The following is a 12,486-nucleotide window of genomic DNA, read 5'->3' on the forward strand; positions in this document are numbered from 1 at the left end:
AGACTTTTCTACTGTATTATTGACTGTATGTTTGTTTATTCCATGTGTAACTGTGTTGTTGTATGTGTCGAAATGCTTTGCTTTGTCTTGGCCAGGTCGCAGTTGTAAATGAGAACTTGTTCTCAACTAGTCTACCTGGTTAAATAAAGGCAAAAATAAAAAATGACTGTGAAGCTGTGAGTCAGAGAGAAAGAGGTCATTCATATAGGTCATTCATTATCTGTCTGTTTGCATCGTAGGAGAGCGGAAAACTAAACTGGGCCTAACCACTGGGCATGAATTAAAGAACAAAGTGAATGTGAAAGATGTATTCAACTGCTCTTGAAGGAACATTTTAAATTCAATGAAAACTTTTTTTTTCTAAATGCAAAATTATTCATTCTGTCATTTAAAAGCCTTCCACATTGCATGAATAAAATAACTAAGCAGCACTCCTCATTCGAATCACACTGCGGACGCGCACACACACGCACACACACAACACACTGGAATGTTTCATGCTGCTGTGGGACAGATGTGTGAGAGATTTGTACGGGAACAGACAGATGTGTGAAGTGTCAGAGAGGTGACCGGGAGGTGACCCAGCATGCTCTGTCAAACACGACAGATTCATCAGAGGGACACACAGAGACACTGGTAAACCAATCTTTCTCTGCTCTCCCCTCACTCTCCTCTCACCTCTTCTCCTTTTTCTCTCTCTCTCTCTCTCTCTCTCTCTCTCCCTTCCTTCTCATCTAATCCTCTTCTCGCTCTCCCCTCTATCCTTTTCTCATCCTCAACGATCTCCTCGTCACGACTTCTACCGAAGTCGATGCCTCTCCTTGTTCGGGTGGTGGTTGACGTCACCGGTCTTCTAGCCATCATTGATCCATCTTTCATTTTTCATTGGTTTTGTCTTGTCTTCCTACACACCTGGTTTCAATCCCATTCATTACCTGTTGTGTATTTAACCCTCTGTTCCCCATCATGTCTTTGTCAGAGATTGTTTCCGTTTCGTGTTTGTATTTGGTGTGTGACAGGTCCTCGTACCCAATTTGTTTCATTTGTATTTATGGTTTTGGAGTTATGTTTTGTTTTATTAAAATACTCCATTTAGTTTATTCTCCTGCGCCTGACTTCCCTGCCACCTATACACATGTTTGTGACCCCTCTCTGTGTTCCATAAATGAGCATTAATGGTAATAAGAATGGTTAAATCACATGCTTTTTCAATGGTAAGAATGTTATAAAGGGCTGTACATGAAGAATGTGACAACTAGCATTGATGTCCATAAGAATAGTAAACGTAAATATCCTTGTTCTATAAGCAGCTATAATTTACACAGTATTTGTCTTGGCAGCTTGTGGAGCACTGTGTGAGCTATGGCCCTAAAATATCCACATATTCAATTAATCACAAACACACACGTCCTAGAGAGAAGCAATCATTTGTATAGCTGAAAGGAAGCTGACAGTCAGTATCACTTCCCATCTCAAATCACATTAGATTGGTAATTACATCAAGGAGCAAGAGAAGGAGGGATGCAATTTTACAATATTCAAACAAGGCCCTTAGCTTCACTCAACAGTGCAATCTGTTGTTGTTCTTGTAGGTTTGCTGTTTGGCCCACTGGGCTATAGGGAAAGATAATAACACTTCTAATTAATTTAACAACTTACATAATTGATTTATTGACTTCATCCCAACAACCCATTAATAAAGTCACTAATCTAATTAAAGCTGGAATCCGCATTTAAACTGCCATGTCCATTTGAGATATTACAATAACAAAGAAGTTACTTTAAACAACAAACACTGTTTTCTCCCTTGGATATCATTGCACGCACGATAAAACAACACGCACGATAAAGCTGCCGAACGCTGCTCTCCTCCGTTTCACCGACAAACAATAACAAAGTTGCTGGGGAGAACAGTGGCACTGTTTCACTTTATGCGGATTCCAGCTTTAAAGACAAAATGTTTAATTGAACGGTTAATAAACAGTCAACAGATAAAACGGTCATACTCACCAGAGTGACCTTCCTCTCGATGTGTCCGTAGTGGAAGTCGCTGCTTTGGATGGCCTGGTAGGCCTTGTGCAGTTTCCAGGCTATGCCGAAATAGGAGAAGAGGATGACGAGGCAGGGGATGAAGGTGCAGAGGATAGACAGAGACATGATGAAGGTGGAACGGTTCAGGGAGTCTTGGTAACTGGCCCAGTCCACGGAGCAGGCTACCCCGAAGGGCTCCGGTCCGTAGCCACCCCATCCCAGTAGAGGGAACACAGCCCACAGCCCAGAGTACAGCCAGATCACACTGATCACCATGGTGATGGTCCGACGCTGGAACTTGTTGCCTGGTGAAGAGGTAGAGGGGGGAGAGGTAGAGAAGGAGAGGAAGATGAGGACCCCAACCCTTAGCATAAACCTTATCCTAACCCTAATCCTAACCCTAAGCCAATGTTTAACTCTAGTCAGATCACACTGATCATCATTATGCTATGATGCTGGAACTTATTACCTGTACGAGAGTTAAAGAGGAGTGTACAGTAAGGACAGCTAGAGCACTGCAAGGACCCTATTTGATAGGCGCCTTACAACCTCTCCAAATGGGGATATTCTTATTAACATTGCGGTTAGAGCTTCTTTGGGAGAGACGTCCTGGCGGTTCGCAGCCCACTAGGAACCTCTTGCTATTCCCTCACTTCATTAGAGTAATGATCCATAAGAACCCACACTTACACTGCACTAAACATCCTGATTTACTTATTCACATTCATCAGAAGCACCGAGGATGAATCGGTACTGACTAGCTGTCAGTGACCACCTCGGCTGCCATCCAACCCATCATTTTTTTTACATTTTTATTTAATTTAACCTTCGTTTAACTCGGCAAGTCAGTTAAGAACAAATTCTTATGTCTGCATTTGGAACCAACCCTTGCAGGGACTATCACGGAATTAGAATATGTATATTTCTGAGTCAACAGTTTGGAACGGACCATAATGAGCACATTACATAGAGATGGAGATAGATATGATGCCGAATAGAATGAATAAATGAATATTATGATGGCTGATCTAGCTGATAAAAACAATGTGGTTGGCAGAGTGACTGTAAGTAAGCTGATTGTGGGTCACAGAGCATTACATCCAATTGAATAATATTATATGCCATTGCATGTGTGTACGCATGTGTGTGTGTCTGCCTGCATGTGTATATATGTGTGTGCCCTACGGTGACCAGGTAAAGATCAGCCAGGTCGGATGTATTTACCCACTGAACATCGATTTGCTATTCAGCAACAGCATGGGTTTTACCATATAATTAGAATGGCTTTAAAATTCAAATTCTATAGACGTCTCCACCCCGTCTCCACCCCTCTTTTTTTCCATTTACTTTATCTGCACCAATGGGATTATCACGCCAATCCCTACATTGTACATTATGAACAAACGTTTCAGCTGAATAGCCTTCCTCTTCAGTATGCAGGACACAGACAGATGTCCAGAACTGGGACTGTCAAACACTTCCTGGTCGATTGTCCATGCATCCAGTCAGTTATATATAATACAGTAGCTGATGTATATGTAGCATTACACTGTATATCAGGCACGTGCACGGGTAGTTGTTTACTTGTGTCCGAGCACCTGCCCTTTGCCCTCCCACTCGCCAAGTATAATTATATCATGCTGTGTGTGACTGCTGTCTTTCTATCGGCCCTCTGTGTTCTACAAAAGTGTTCTCTCCTACATGGAGTGTTTTACGGTTACTGTCCTTTCAGCATCACGAGCATGGCACACTCACATCCTTTGATGTGTCACTGTTGTCACTTTTGACAATGATGGCGTTAGGCTGTGTGAGCAGTGTGGTTGTTGTTGCGGGTAGCATTATCCATGTGGGTGCTGTCTCTGTGTGAGTGGTAGCATGAAGTTCGGCTCAGCCTCACTCCTGTTCAGATTCAGTTGGTCGCATTAAGCAATGCTAAGTTTCTGTTATTTTTCTTGAGTTTCGAGTTTGGTATGATGTATTGGAGGGTTTTATTTTCCCAATGAAGGTCCAGTAAACATGGTTTGCCACTCTACAGTATTGTAACGACCCTGGGTTTATAAGCGCGGAAATCGACTCTGCCCCATGAGCATGCTTTTGCGGCACAGTCGAGAGCGTGCTGGACTTCGGGCTAGAAGGTCGAGGGTTCGCGACCTGCTCCCTGCTGTTTCATTACAGTATATATATGCTTTTCTCTCTATACATAAATCAAAGTGGACAGCAAGATGATGTATCGTAGGCTAGCGTGTTGCTGGACCTGGTTGGTTTGGTGAAGTAGTTTATTACTGTAGGTCTGATCAACGGCAGCAGGGCTGCAACTACATATGAGGACGCTGAGGTCCGGACCTCTCATTTTTTTCTAATTTGAAAATAATAATAATTCATCACTCTCTCAAATTCTGCCCTCTCGCGTAACACAGGCCAAAGGCCTGAGAAGTGAAACGAACTACCCCATCTCGGACAAAAGGCGTTTTTTTGTTATTCTTTTTCCCCTGATTTTCCATTTGAATTTAATTGATGACCCATTACCCACTTTTTTTAACACTACATCACTGATATTAATACAGAATCCTAAGTAATATTCTAATAATTCATGTAAATGTGATAATACAATAATCTGTGTGCTCCATTGATGCTTGTTCGTGCGGAGCTTGATTAGTAATGCCTAGGAATACAAATGTGGATGCTATGTCGTTTGAGAAAATAGATATCTAATTAAAGAGACGACGATTTATGCAATTCATCATTACAACTGACTGAACAATCGCTGATGCTACATGTCACTGTGAATCATTTCTCATATTTCCCCCCTTTCAGGGGTATACCATTACATATGGCTGATAGGCTATGTGTTTGTAGATCGACCGGTGTGAATTAACCTACAGCAGCCAAGGTGAAAATGTCTGGGGTCATTTTTGCTTGTTTTTGCTGTTCTCCAAATCAGTTCATCAAATTTATGCCTGTCAGGGTCGTTATTGTGAGGTGGAAACATCTAGGGGCAACAACGACTCAGCCGCAAAGAGGTAGGCCACGCAAGTTCACAGAACGGGACTGTTGAGTGCTGAAGTGAGTAGCTCGTAAAAATTGTCTGTCCTTGGTTGCAACACTCACATCCAAGTTGCAAAATGCCTCTGAAAGCAACGTCAGCACGGTTCATCAGGAGCTTCATGAAATGGGTTTCCATGGCCGAGCAGCCGCACACAAGCCTAAGATTACCATGCGCAATGCCAAGCTTCAACTGGGGTGGTGTAAAGCTCACCGCAATTGGACTCTGGAGCAGTGGAAATGTGTTCTCTAGAGTGATAAATCACGCTTCACCATCTGGCAGTCCGAAGTACAAATCTGGGTCTGACGGATGGCAGGAGAACGCTACATGCCCCAATGCATAGTCCCAACTGTAAAGTTTGGTGGAGGAGAAATAGTGGTCTGGGGCTGTTTTTCATGGTTCGGTCTAGGACCCTTAGTTCCAGTGAAGGGAAGTCTTAACACTACAGCATACAATGACATTCTAGATGATTCTGTGCTTTCAAATTTGTGGCACCGTTTGGGGAAGGCAGTTTCCTGTTTCAGCATGACAATGTGCCCCTGTGCACAAAGCGAGGATCATAAAGAAATGGTTTGTCGAGATCAGTGTGGAAGAACTTGACTGGCCTTCACAGAGCCCTGACCTCAACCCCATCGAACACCTTTGGGATGAATTGGAACGCCGACTGCGAGCCAGGCCTAATCGCCCAAAGTCAGTGCCCAACCTCAATAATGCTCTTGTGGTTGAATGAAAGCAAGTCCCTGCAGCAATGTTCCAACATCGCCTTCCCAGAAGAGCGGAGGCTTTTATAAAATATAATATAGAAAATAAGCTAAAAGAAAGCCTGTGGATCCTAAATCAGGGCCTTAGAGCCTCGGTCCTCATGGAGAGAAGTGCCTTCGGGGTTTAGTAATGTCTGGTTTAGACCTACATGGAAAACAGAGGTGTGGAGTGAACCTCCTAGTCAAATTTGATCAATCAAAAATGTGTCTTGGGGGGGTTTATCATCTTCATCAAATTGACTGAACTGAAACATTATTATCTGTGGGGGGCTAGCACGACCCATCAGATCTCAGGTAAGGCTTGTTATATCACACAAACAAATGGTAGTTTACCAAACAACCTCCACTATCAACCAGCCACCCTACCGCACTTTTTCAACCCAGCTTGCATAAAAAAAGAAAACTGTGCTCAACTGACGGACTCATCACCATACCTGTTTTAGGTGGGTTTCCTGTCACCAGGTATCGTACCAAACCCATGACAGCCAGGGTCATGATGCTGGCCGTGCCGAAGATCATCCCCATCAGGCCATAGTAGAGGCAGGAGGAATTCCCTCCAATCCAGGCGTGGTTGAAGAGCGAGGCAATGGATAGGGGGTACATGCTGAGAGCCATGCCGATGTCCGTCACAGCCAGGTTGACTGTCAGGAGCTCCGGGGCCTTGAGGTGAGTCGGCCGCAGTGCTGAGGTCAGTAGGACCGCAGCATTACCCAGCACTGAGAGCACCGCTGGATGGGAGAGAGAAAGAGAGCAATAAGTCAGTCAGTCAGTCAATCAAGGAATCAAGCAAGAAAGCTGGAAGAGAGAGAGAGAACGGGGTGCCGGAGGACATCGTATTTGATCGAGGTCCCCAGTTCACGTCCCGGGTTTGGAGGGCGTTTATGGAGCGTCTGGGGGTCTCAGTCAGCCTTACCTCCGGTTATCACCCCGAGGGCAGGTGGAGAGAGTGAACCAGGAAGTGAGTAGGTTTCTGAGGTCGTATTGCCAGGACAGGCCAGGAGAATGGGCGAGGTACATCCCATGGGCGGAGGTGGCACAGAACTTACTCCGTCACTCCTCCACGAACATATCACCATTCCAATGCGTGCTGGGCTACCAGCCGGTCCTGGATCCGTGGCATCAGAGTCAGACAGAAGCTCCTGCGGTGTAGGAGTGGGTACAGCGCTCTACGGAGACCTGGCGGGCAGTCCAAGACTCTCTCAAGCAGGCCAGTGGATGGCAGAAGAAAAGCGCTGACCGCCACGGCAGCGAGGCCCCTGTGTTCGCACCAGGGGACAGGGTCTGGCTCTCGACCTGAAACCTGTCCCTCCGCCTGCCCTGCCGGAAGCTGGGGCCACAGTGTGTGGGGCCATTTAAAGTCCTGAGGAGGATAAACGAGGTGTGTTATAGATTGCAACTTCCCTCTTACTATCGCATTAACCCCTCGTTCCATGTGTCTCTCCTCAGGCCGGTGGTAGCTGGTCCCCTACAAGAAGGTGAGGTCCCTCCGCCCCCTCTGGACATCGAAGGGTCCCCGGCGTACACGGTATGAGCTATTCTGGACTCGAGACGCCGGTTGAGGGGCCTGAGGGACTTCCTCCACCCGGATCGCCCTGCGCCTCGCCCCCTGGGTCGCCCTCGAGGCCGGGGTCGGCCGGGAAGGGGGGGTCCTGTCACGAATCCTGCCGAAGATGGTGCCTCTTCCTGTTCGGGTGGCGCTCGCCTACTAGCTGCCACCGATCCCCTTTTCTGTTTCATTTAGTTGTGTCTGATTAGTTGCAACCTGTTTTGTGTTTAGGTTTTGATTGTGGGCTATTTAAACCCAGTAGGCCTGCCGGCTTTTGTGCGGGCTTGTTTCTCTGTTTGTTTTGTGGATGTGATATTTTTGTATTTCTCCGGACTGTTTGTGTCCTGTTTTTGGGCCGGTCATTGTATGCGCCTGGTGTTTTGGCGTGACCTACTTTTCTCCCCGGAATAAATACCGTTGCCCTTTACCCTCTGCTCTCTGCGCCTGACTCCTCTGCCCCCACTTCTCCTAGAAGTCGTAACACCTTGGTGATGATCAGATAGCCAGACCCCCCTTCTCTCCCACCAGAGAGGAATGAGGGAAGAGTTGGGCTGGTTTTGTGACTTAACAGTCAGTAGTGAACTTTCTCTCTTGCCCTGCAGTATCTAAAGGGCAAAATCCCTTTGTTACCGAGAGACTCTTGCCGCCAAAAACTTCAACATCAAAAAATGGACACTGGGAAAATATATTTCAGCATCCGAATGCTGGGAATAATGAGAGATGGAATATGGAATATTAATGTCTATTTTGTGATGTTGTAAAAACTGTCAAAAAGACGCTATAACGGAAACATTGTAACTTTAAGAGCTTTCACACTGTATTATCAGGTTTACATGTGCTGGGTGATTTCACAAGTAATCGCCAATCGATCAATGATATGTAATAATAGTCTTAGCAACATTTTTAAATATGTATGAGAATAGAAATGTTCAGAAATTTTGGGAAACATCACAGCACAGTTGAAAAACAAATGGCAAATACTGATCAAAACTGATATATATATATATACGTATATACACAGTATTGGTCAAACGTTTGGACACACCTACTCATTCAAGGGTTTTACTTTATTTGACAATTTTCTATATTGTATAATAGTAGTGAAGTTATCAAAACTATAAAATAACACATATGAAATCATGTAGTAACCAAAAAAGTGTCACACAAACCAAAATATATTTGAGATTTTTCAAAATAGCCACCCTTTGCCTTGACAGCATTGCACGTGAGGTAGTCACCTGGAATACATTTCAATTAACAGGTGTGCTTTGTTAAAAGTTAATTTGTGGAATTGCTTTGCTTCTTAATGCATTTGATCAGTTGTGTTATGACAAGGTAGAGATGGTATATCAAATCAAATCAAATTTATTTATATAACCTTTTGTACATCAGCTGATATCTCAAAGTGCTGTACAGAAACCCAGCCTAAAACCCCAAACAACAAGCAATGCAGGTGTAGTAGCACTGTGGCTAGGAAAAACTCCATAGAAAAGCCAAAACCTAGGAAGAAACCTAGAGAGGAACCAGGCTATGTGGGGTGGCCAGTCCTCTTCTGGCTGTGCCGGGTGGAGATTATAACAGAACATGGCCAAGATGTTCAAATGTTCATAAATGACCAGCATGGTCCAATAATAATAAGGCAGAACAGTTGAAACTGGAGCAGCAGCACGGCCAGGTGGACTGGGGACAGAAAGGAGTCATCATGTCAGGTAGTCCTGAGGCATGGTCCTAGGGCTCAGGTCCTCCGAGAGAGAGAAAGAAAGAGAGAAAGAGAGAATTAGAGAGAGCACACTTAAATTCACACAGGACACCGAATAGGACAGGAGAAGTACTCCAGATATAACAAACTGACCATAGCCCCCCGACACAAACTACTGCAGCATAAATACTGGAGGCTGAGACAGGAGGGGTCAGGAGACAATGTGGCCCCATCCGAGGACACCCCCAGACAGGGCCAAACAGGAAGGATATAACCCCACCCACTTTGCCAAAGCACAGCCCCCACACCACTAGAGGGATATCTTCAACCACCAACTTACCATCCTGAGACAAGGCTGAGTATAGCCCACAAAGATCTCCGCCACGGCACAACCCAAGGGGGGGCGCCAACCCAGACAGGATGATCACATCAGTGACTCAACCCACTCAGGTGACGCACCTCTCCCAGGGATGGTATGAGAGAGCCCCAGTTAGCCAGTGACTCAGCCCCTGTAATAGGGGAAGAGGCAAAGAATCCCAGTGGAAAGAGGGGAACAGGCAGAGGCAGAGACAGCAAGGGCGGTTCGTTGCTCCAGAGCCTTTCCGTTCACCTTCCCACTCATGGGCCAGACTACACTCAATCATATGACCCACTGAAGAGATGAGTCTTCAGTAAAGACTTAAAGGTTGAAACCGAGTTTGCGTCTCTGACATGGGTAGGCAGACCGTTCCATAAAAATGGAGCTCTATAGGAGAAAGCCCTGCCTCCAGCTGTTTGCTTAGAAATTCTAGGGACAATTAGGAGGCCTGCGTCTTGTGACCGTAGCATACGTGTAGGTATGTACGGCAGGACCAAATCAGAGAGATAGGTAGGAGTAAGCCCATGTAATGCTTTGTAGGTTAGCAGTAAAACCTTGAAATCAGCCCTTGCTTTGACAGGAAGCCAGTGTAGGGAGGCTAGCACTAGAGTAATATGATCAATTTTTTTGGTTCTAGTCAGGATTCTAGCAGCTGTATTTAGCACTAACTGAAGTTGATTTTGTGCTTTATCCGGGTAGACGGAAAGTAGAGCATTGCAGTAGTCTAACCTAGAAGTGACAAAAGCATGGATTAATTTTTCTGCATCATTTTTGGACAGAAAGTTTCTGATTTTTGCAATGTTACGTAGATGGAAAAAAGCTGTCCTTGAAATGGTCTTGATATGTTCTTCAAAAGAGAGATCAGGGTCCAGAGTAACGTCGAGTTCCTTCACAGTTTTATTTGAGACGACTGTACAACCATTAAGATGAATTGTCAGATTCAACAGAGGATCTCTTTGTTTCTTGGGACCTACCATCTCTGTTTTGTCTCTACTTCCACTTCCTTATGTGTGAAACACATGCTTCTAGCAAGGGCAATGTTGGGGCTTCACCATCATTGAAATGTACAGCTGTGTGTCATCCGCATAGCAGTGAAAGTTAACATTATGTTTTCGAATGACATCCCCAAGAGGTAAAATATATAGTGACAACAATAGTGGTCCTAAAACGGAACCTTGAGGAACACCGAAATGTACATTTGATTTGTCAGAGGACAAACCATTCACAGAGACAAACTGATATCTTTCCGAGAGATAAAATCTAAACCAGGCCAGAACTTGTCCGTGTAGACCAATTTGGGTTTCCAATCTCTCCAAAAGAATGTGGTGATCGATGGTATCAAAAGCAGCACTAAGGTCCAGGAGCACGAGGACAGATGCCATTAAAAGGTAATTTACCACCTTCACAAGTGCAGTCTCAGTGCTATGATGGGGTCTAAAACCAGACCGAAGCATTTCGTAAACATTGTTTGTCTTCAGGAAGGCATGATCTTTTCCTCAAAGAAGTTCATGAATTTATCACTGTTAAAGTGAAAGCCATCCTCTCTTGGGGAATGCTGCTTTTTAGTTAGCTTTGCGACAGTATCAAAAAGGAATTTCGGATTGTTCTTATTTTCCTCAATTAAGTTAGAAAAATAGGATGATCGAGCAGCAGTAAGGGCTCTTCGGGACTGTCTTTCCAAGCTAGTCGGAAGACTTCCAGTTTGGTGTGGCGCCATTTCCGTTCCAATTTTCTGGAAGCTTGCTTCAGAGCTCGGCTATTTTCTGTGTACCAGTTTGTTATGAGAAATGTTTTTAGTTTTTAGGGTATACAGAATATAGCCCTATTTGGTAAAATACTAAGTCCGTATTATAGGAAGAACAACTCAAATAAGAGAAATGACAGTCTATCATTACTTTAAGACATGAAGGTCAGTCAATACGGAAAATGTCAAGAATTTTGAAAGTGTCTTCAAGTGCAATCGCAAAACCTATCAAGCGCTAGGATGGACTGCCACAGGAAAAGAAGACCCAGAGTTACCTCTGCTGCAGAGGATAAGTTCATTAGAGTTACCATGCTCAGAAATTGCAGCTCAGATAAATTCTTCAGAGTTCAAGTAACAGACATCTCAACATCAACTGTTCAGAGGAGACTGCATGAATCAGGCCTTCATGGTCAAATTGCTGCAAAGAAACCACTACTAAAGGACACTGATAATAAGAAGAGACTTGCTTGGGTCAAGACACATGAGCAATGGACATTAAATCTGTCCTTTGGTCAGATGAGTCAAAATTTTAGGTTTTTGAATCCAACCGCCATGTCTTTTGAGACGCAGAGTAGGTAAACGGATGATCTCCGCATGTGTGGTTCCACTGTGAAGCATGGAGGGAGTGTGATGGTGTAGGGGTGCTTTGCTGGTGGCACTGTCAGTGATTTATTTAGAATTCAAGGAACACTTAACCACTATGGCTACCACAGCATTCTGCAGCGATATGCCATTCCATCTGGTTTGCGCTTAGTGGGACAATAATTTGTTTTTCAACAGGATAATGACCCGGTACACCTGCAGGCTGTGTAAGGGCTATTTGACCGGGATGGAGTGCTGCATCAGATGACCTGGCCTCCACAATCACACAACCTTAACCCAATTGAGATGGTTTGGACCACAGAGTGAAGGAAAAGCAGCCACCAAGTGCTCAGCATATGTGGGAACTCTTTCAAGACTTTTGGAAAAGCATTCCAGTTGGTTGTGAGAATGCCAAGAGTGTGCAAAGCTGTCGTCAAGGCAAAGGGTGGCTACTTTGAAGAATCTAAAAATATATTTTTATTTGTTTAACACTTTTTTTGTTTAGTCCATTTGTCTTATTTCATAGTTTTGATGTCTTTGCTATTATTCTAAAATGTAGAAAATAGTACAAATAAACCAAAACCCTTGAATGAGTAGGTGTGTCCAAACTTTTGACTGGTACTGTATGTTTATAAAAAAATATATGCGGGATTGGAAATGATACAGAACAATCCACAGCAACCTTGGCTAAAATAGGAGAATGGTGGACTTACTCCATGGAA

At 44.4% G+C, this 12,486-nt stretch overlaps 1 protein-coding gene across 1 annotated transcript in view; it reads right to left on the reverse strand.

The window, feature by feature from the left end:
• The window catches only part of LOC135505503 (opsin-5-like), a 35,734-nt gene that overhangs the window by 4,752 nt on the left and 18,496 nt on the right, over positions 1-12,486 (reverse strand). Inside the window, exons 3-4 of the mRNA XM_064924581.1 lie at positions 6,270-6,563; positions 2,011-2,336 (exon numbers count right to left, since the gene is read on the reverse strand). Coding sequence (XP_064780653.1) covers positions 2,011-2,336; positions 6,270-6,563 — 620 coding nt within the window. The remainder of the gene's footprint in view (positions 1-2,010; positions 2,337-6,269; positions 6,564-12,486) is intronic.

The sequence above is a fragment of the Oncorhynchus masou genome, chromosome 19, assembly GCF_036934945.1.
Source record: "Oncorhynchus masou masou isolate Uvic2021 chromosome 19, UVic_Omas_1.1, whole genome shotgun sequence".
Lineage (NCBI taxonomy): Eukaryota > Metazoa > Chordata > Actinopteri > Salmoniformes > Salmonidae > Oncorhynchus > Oncorhynchus masou.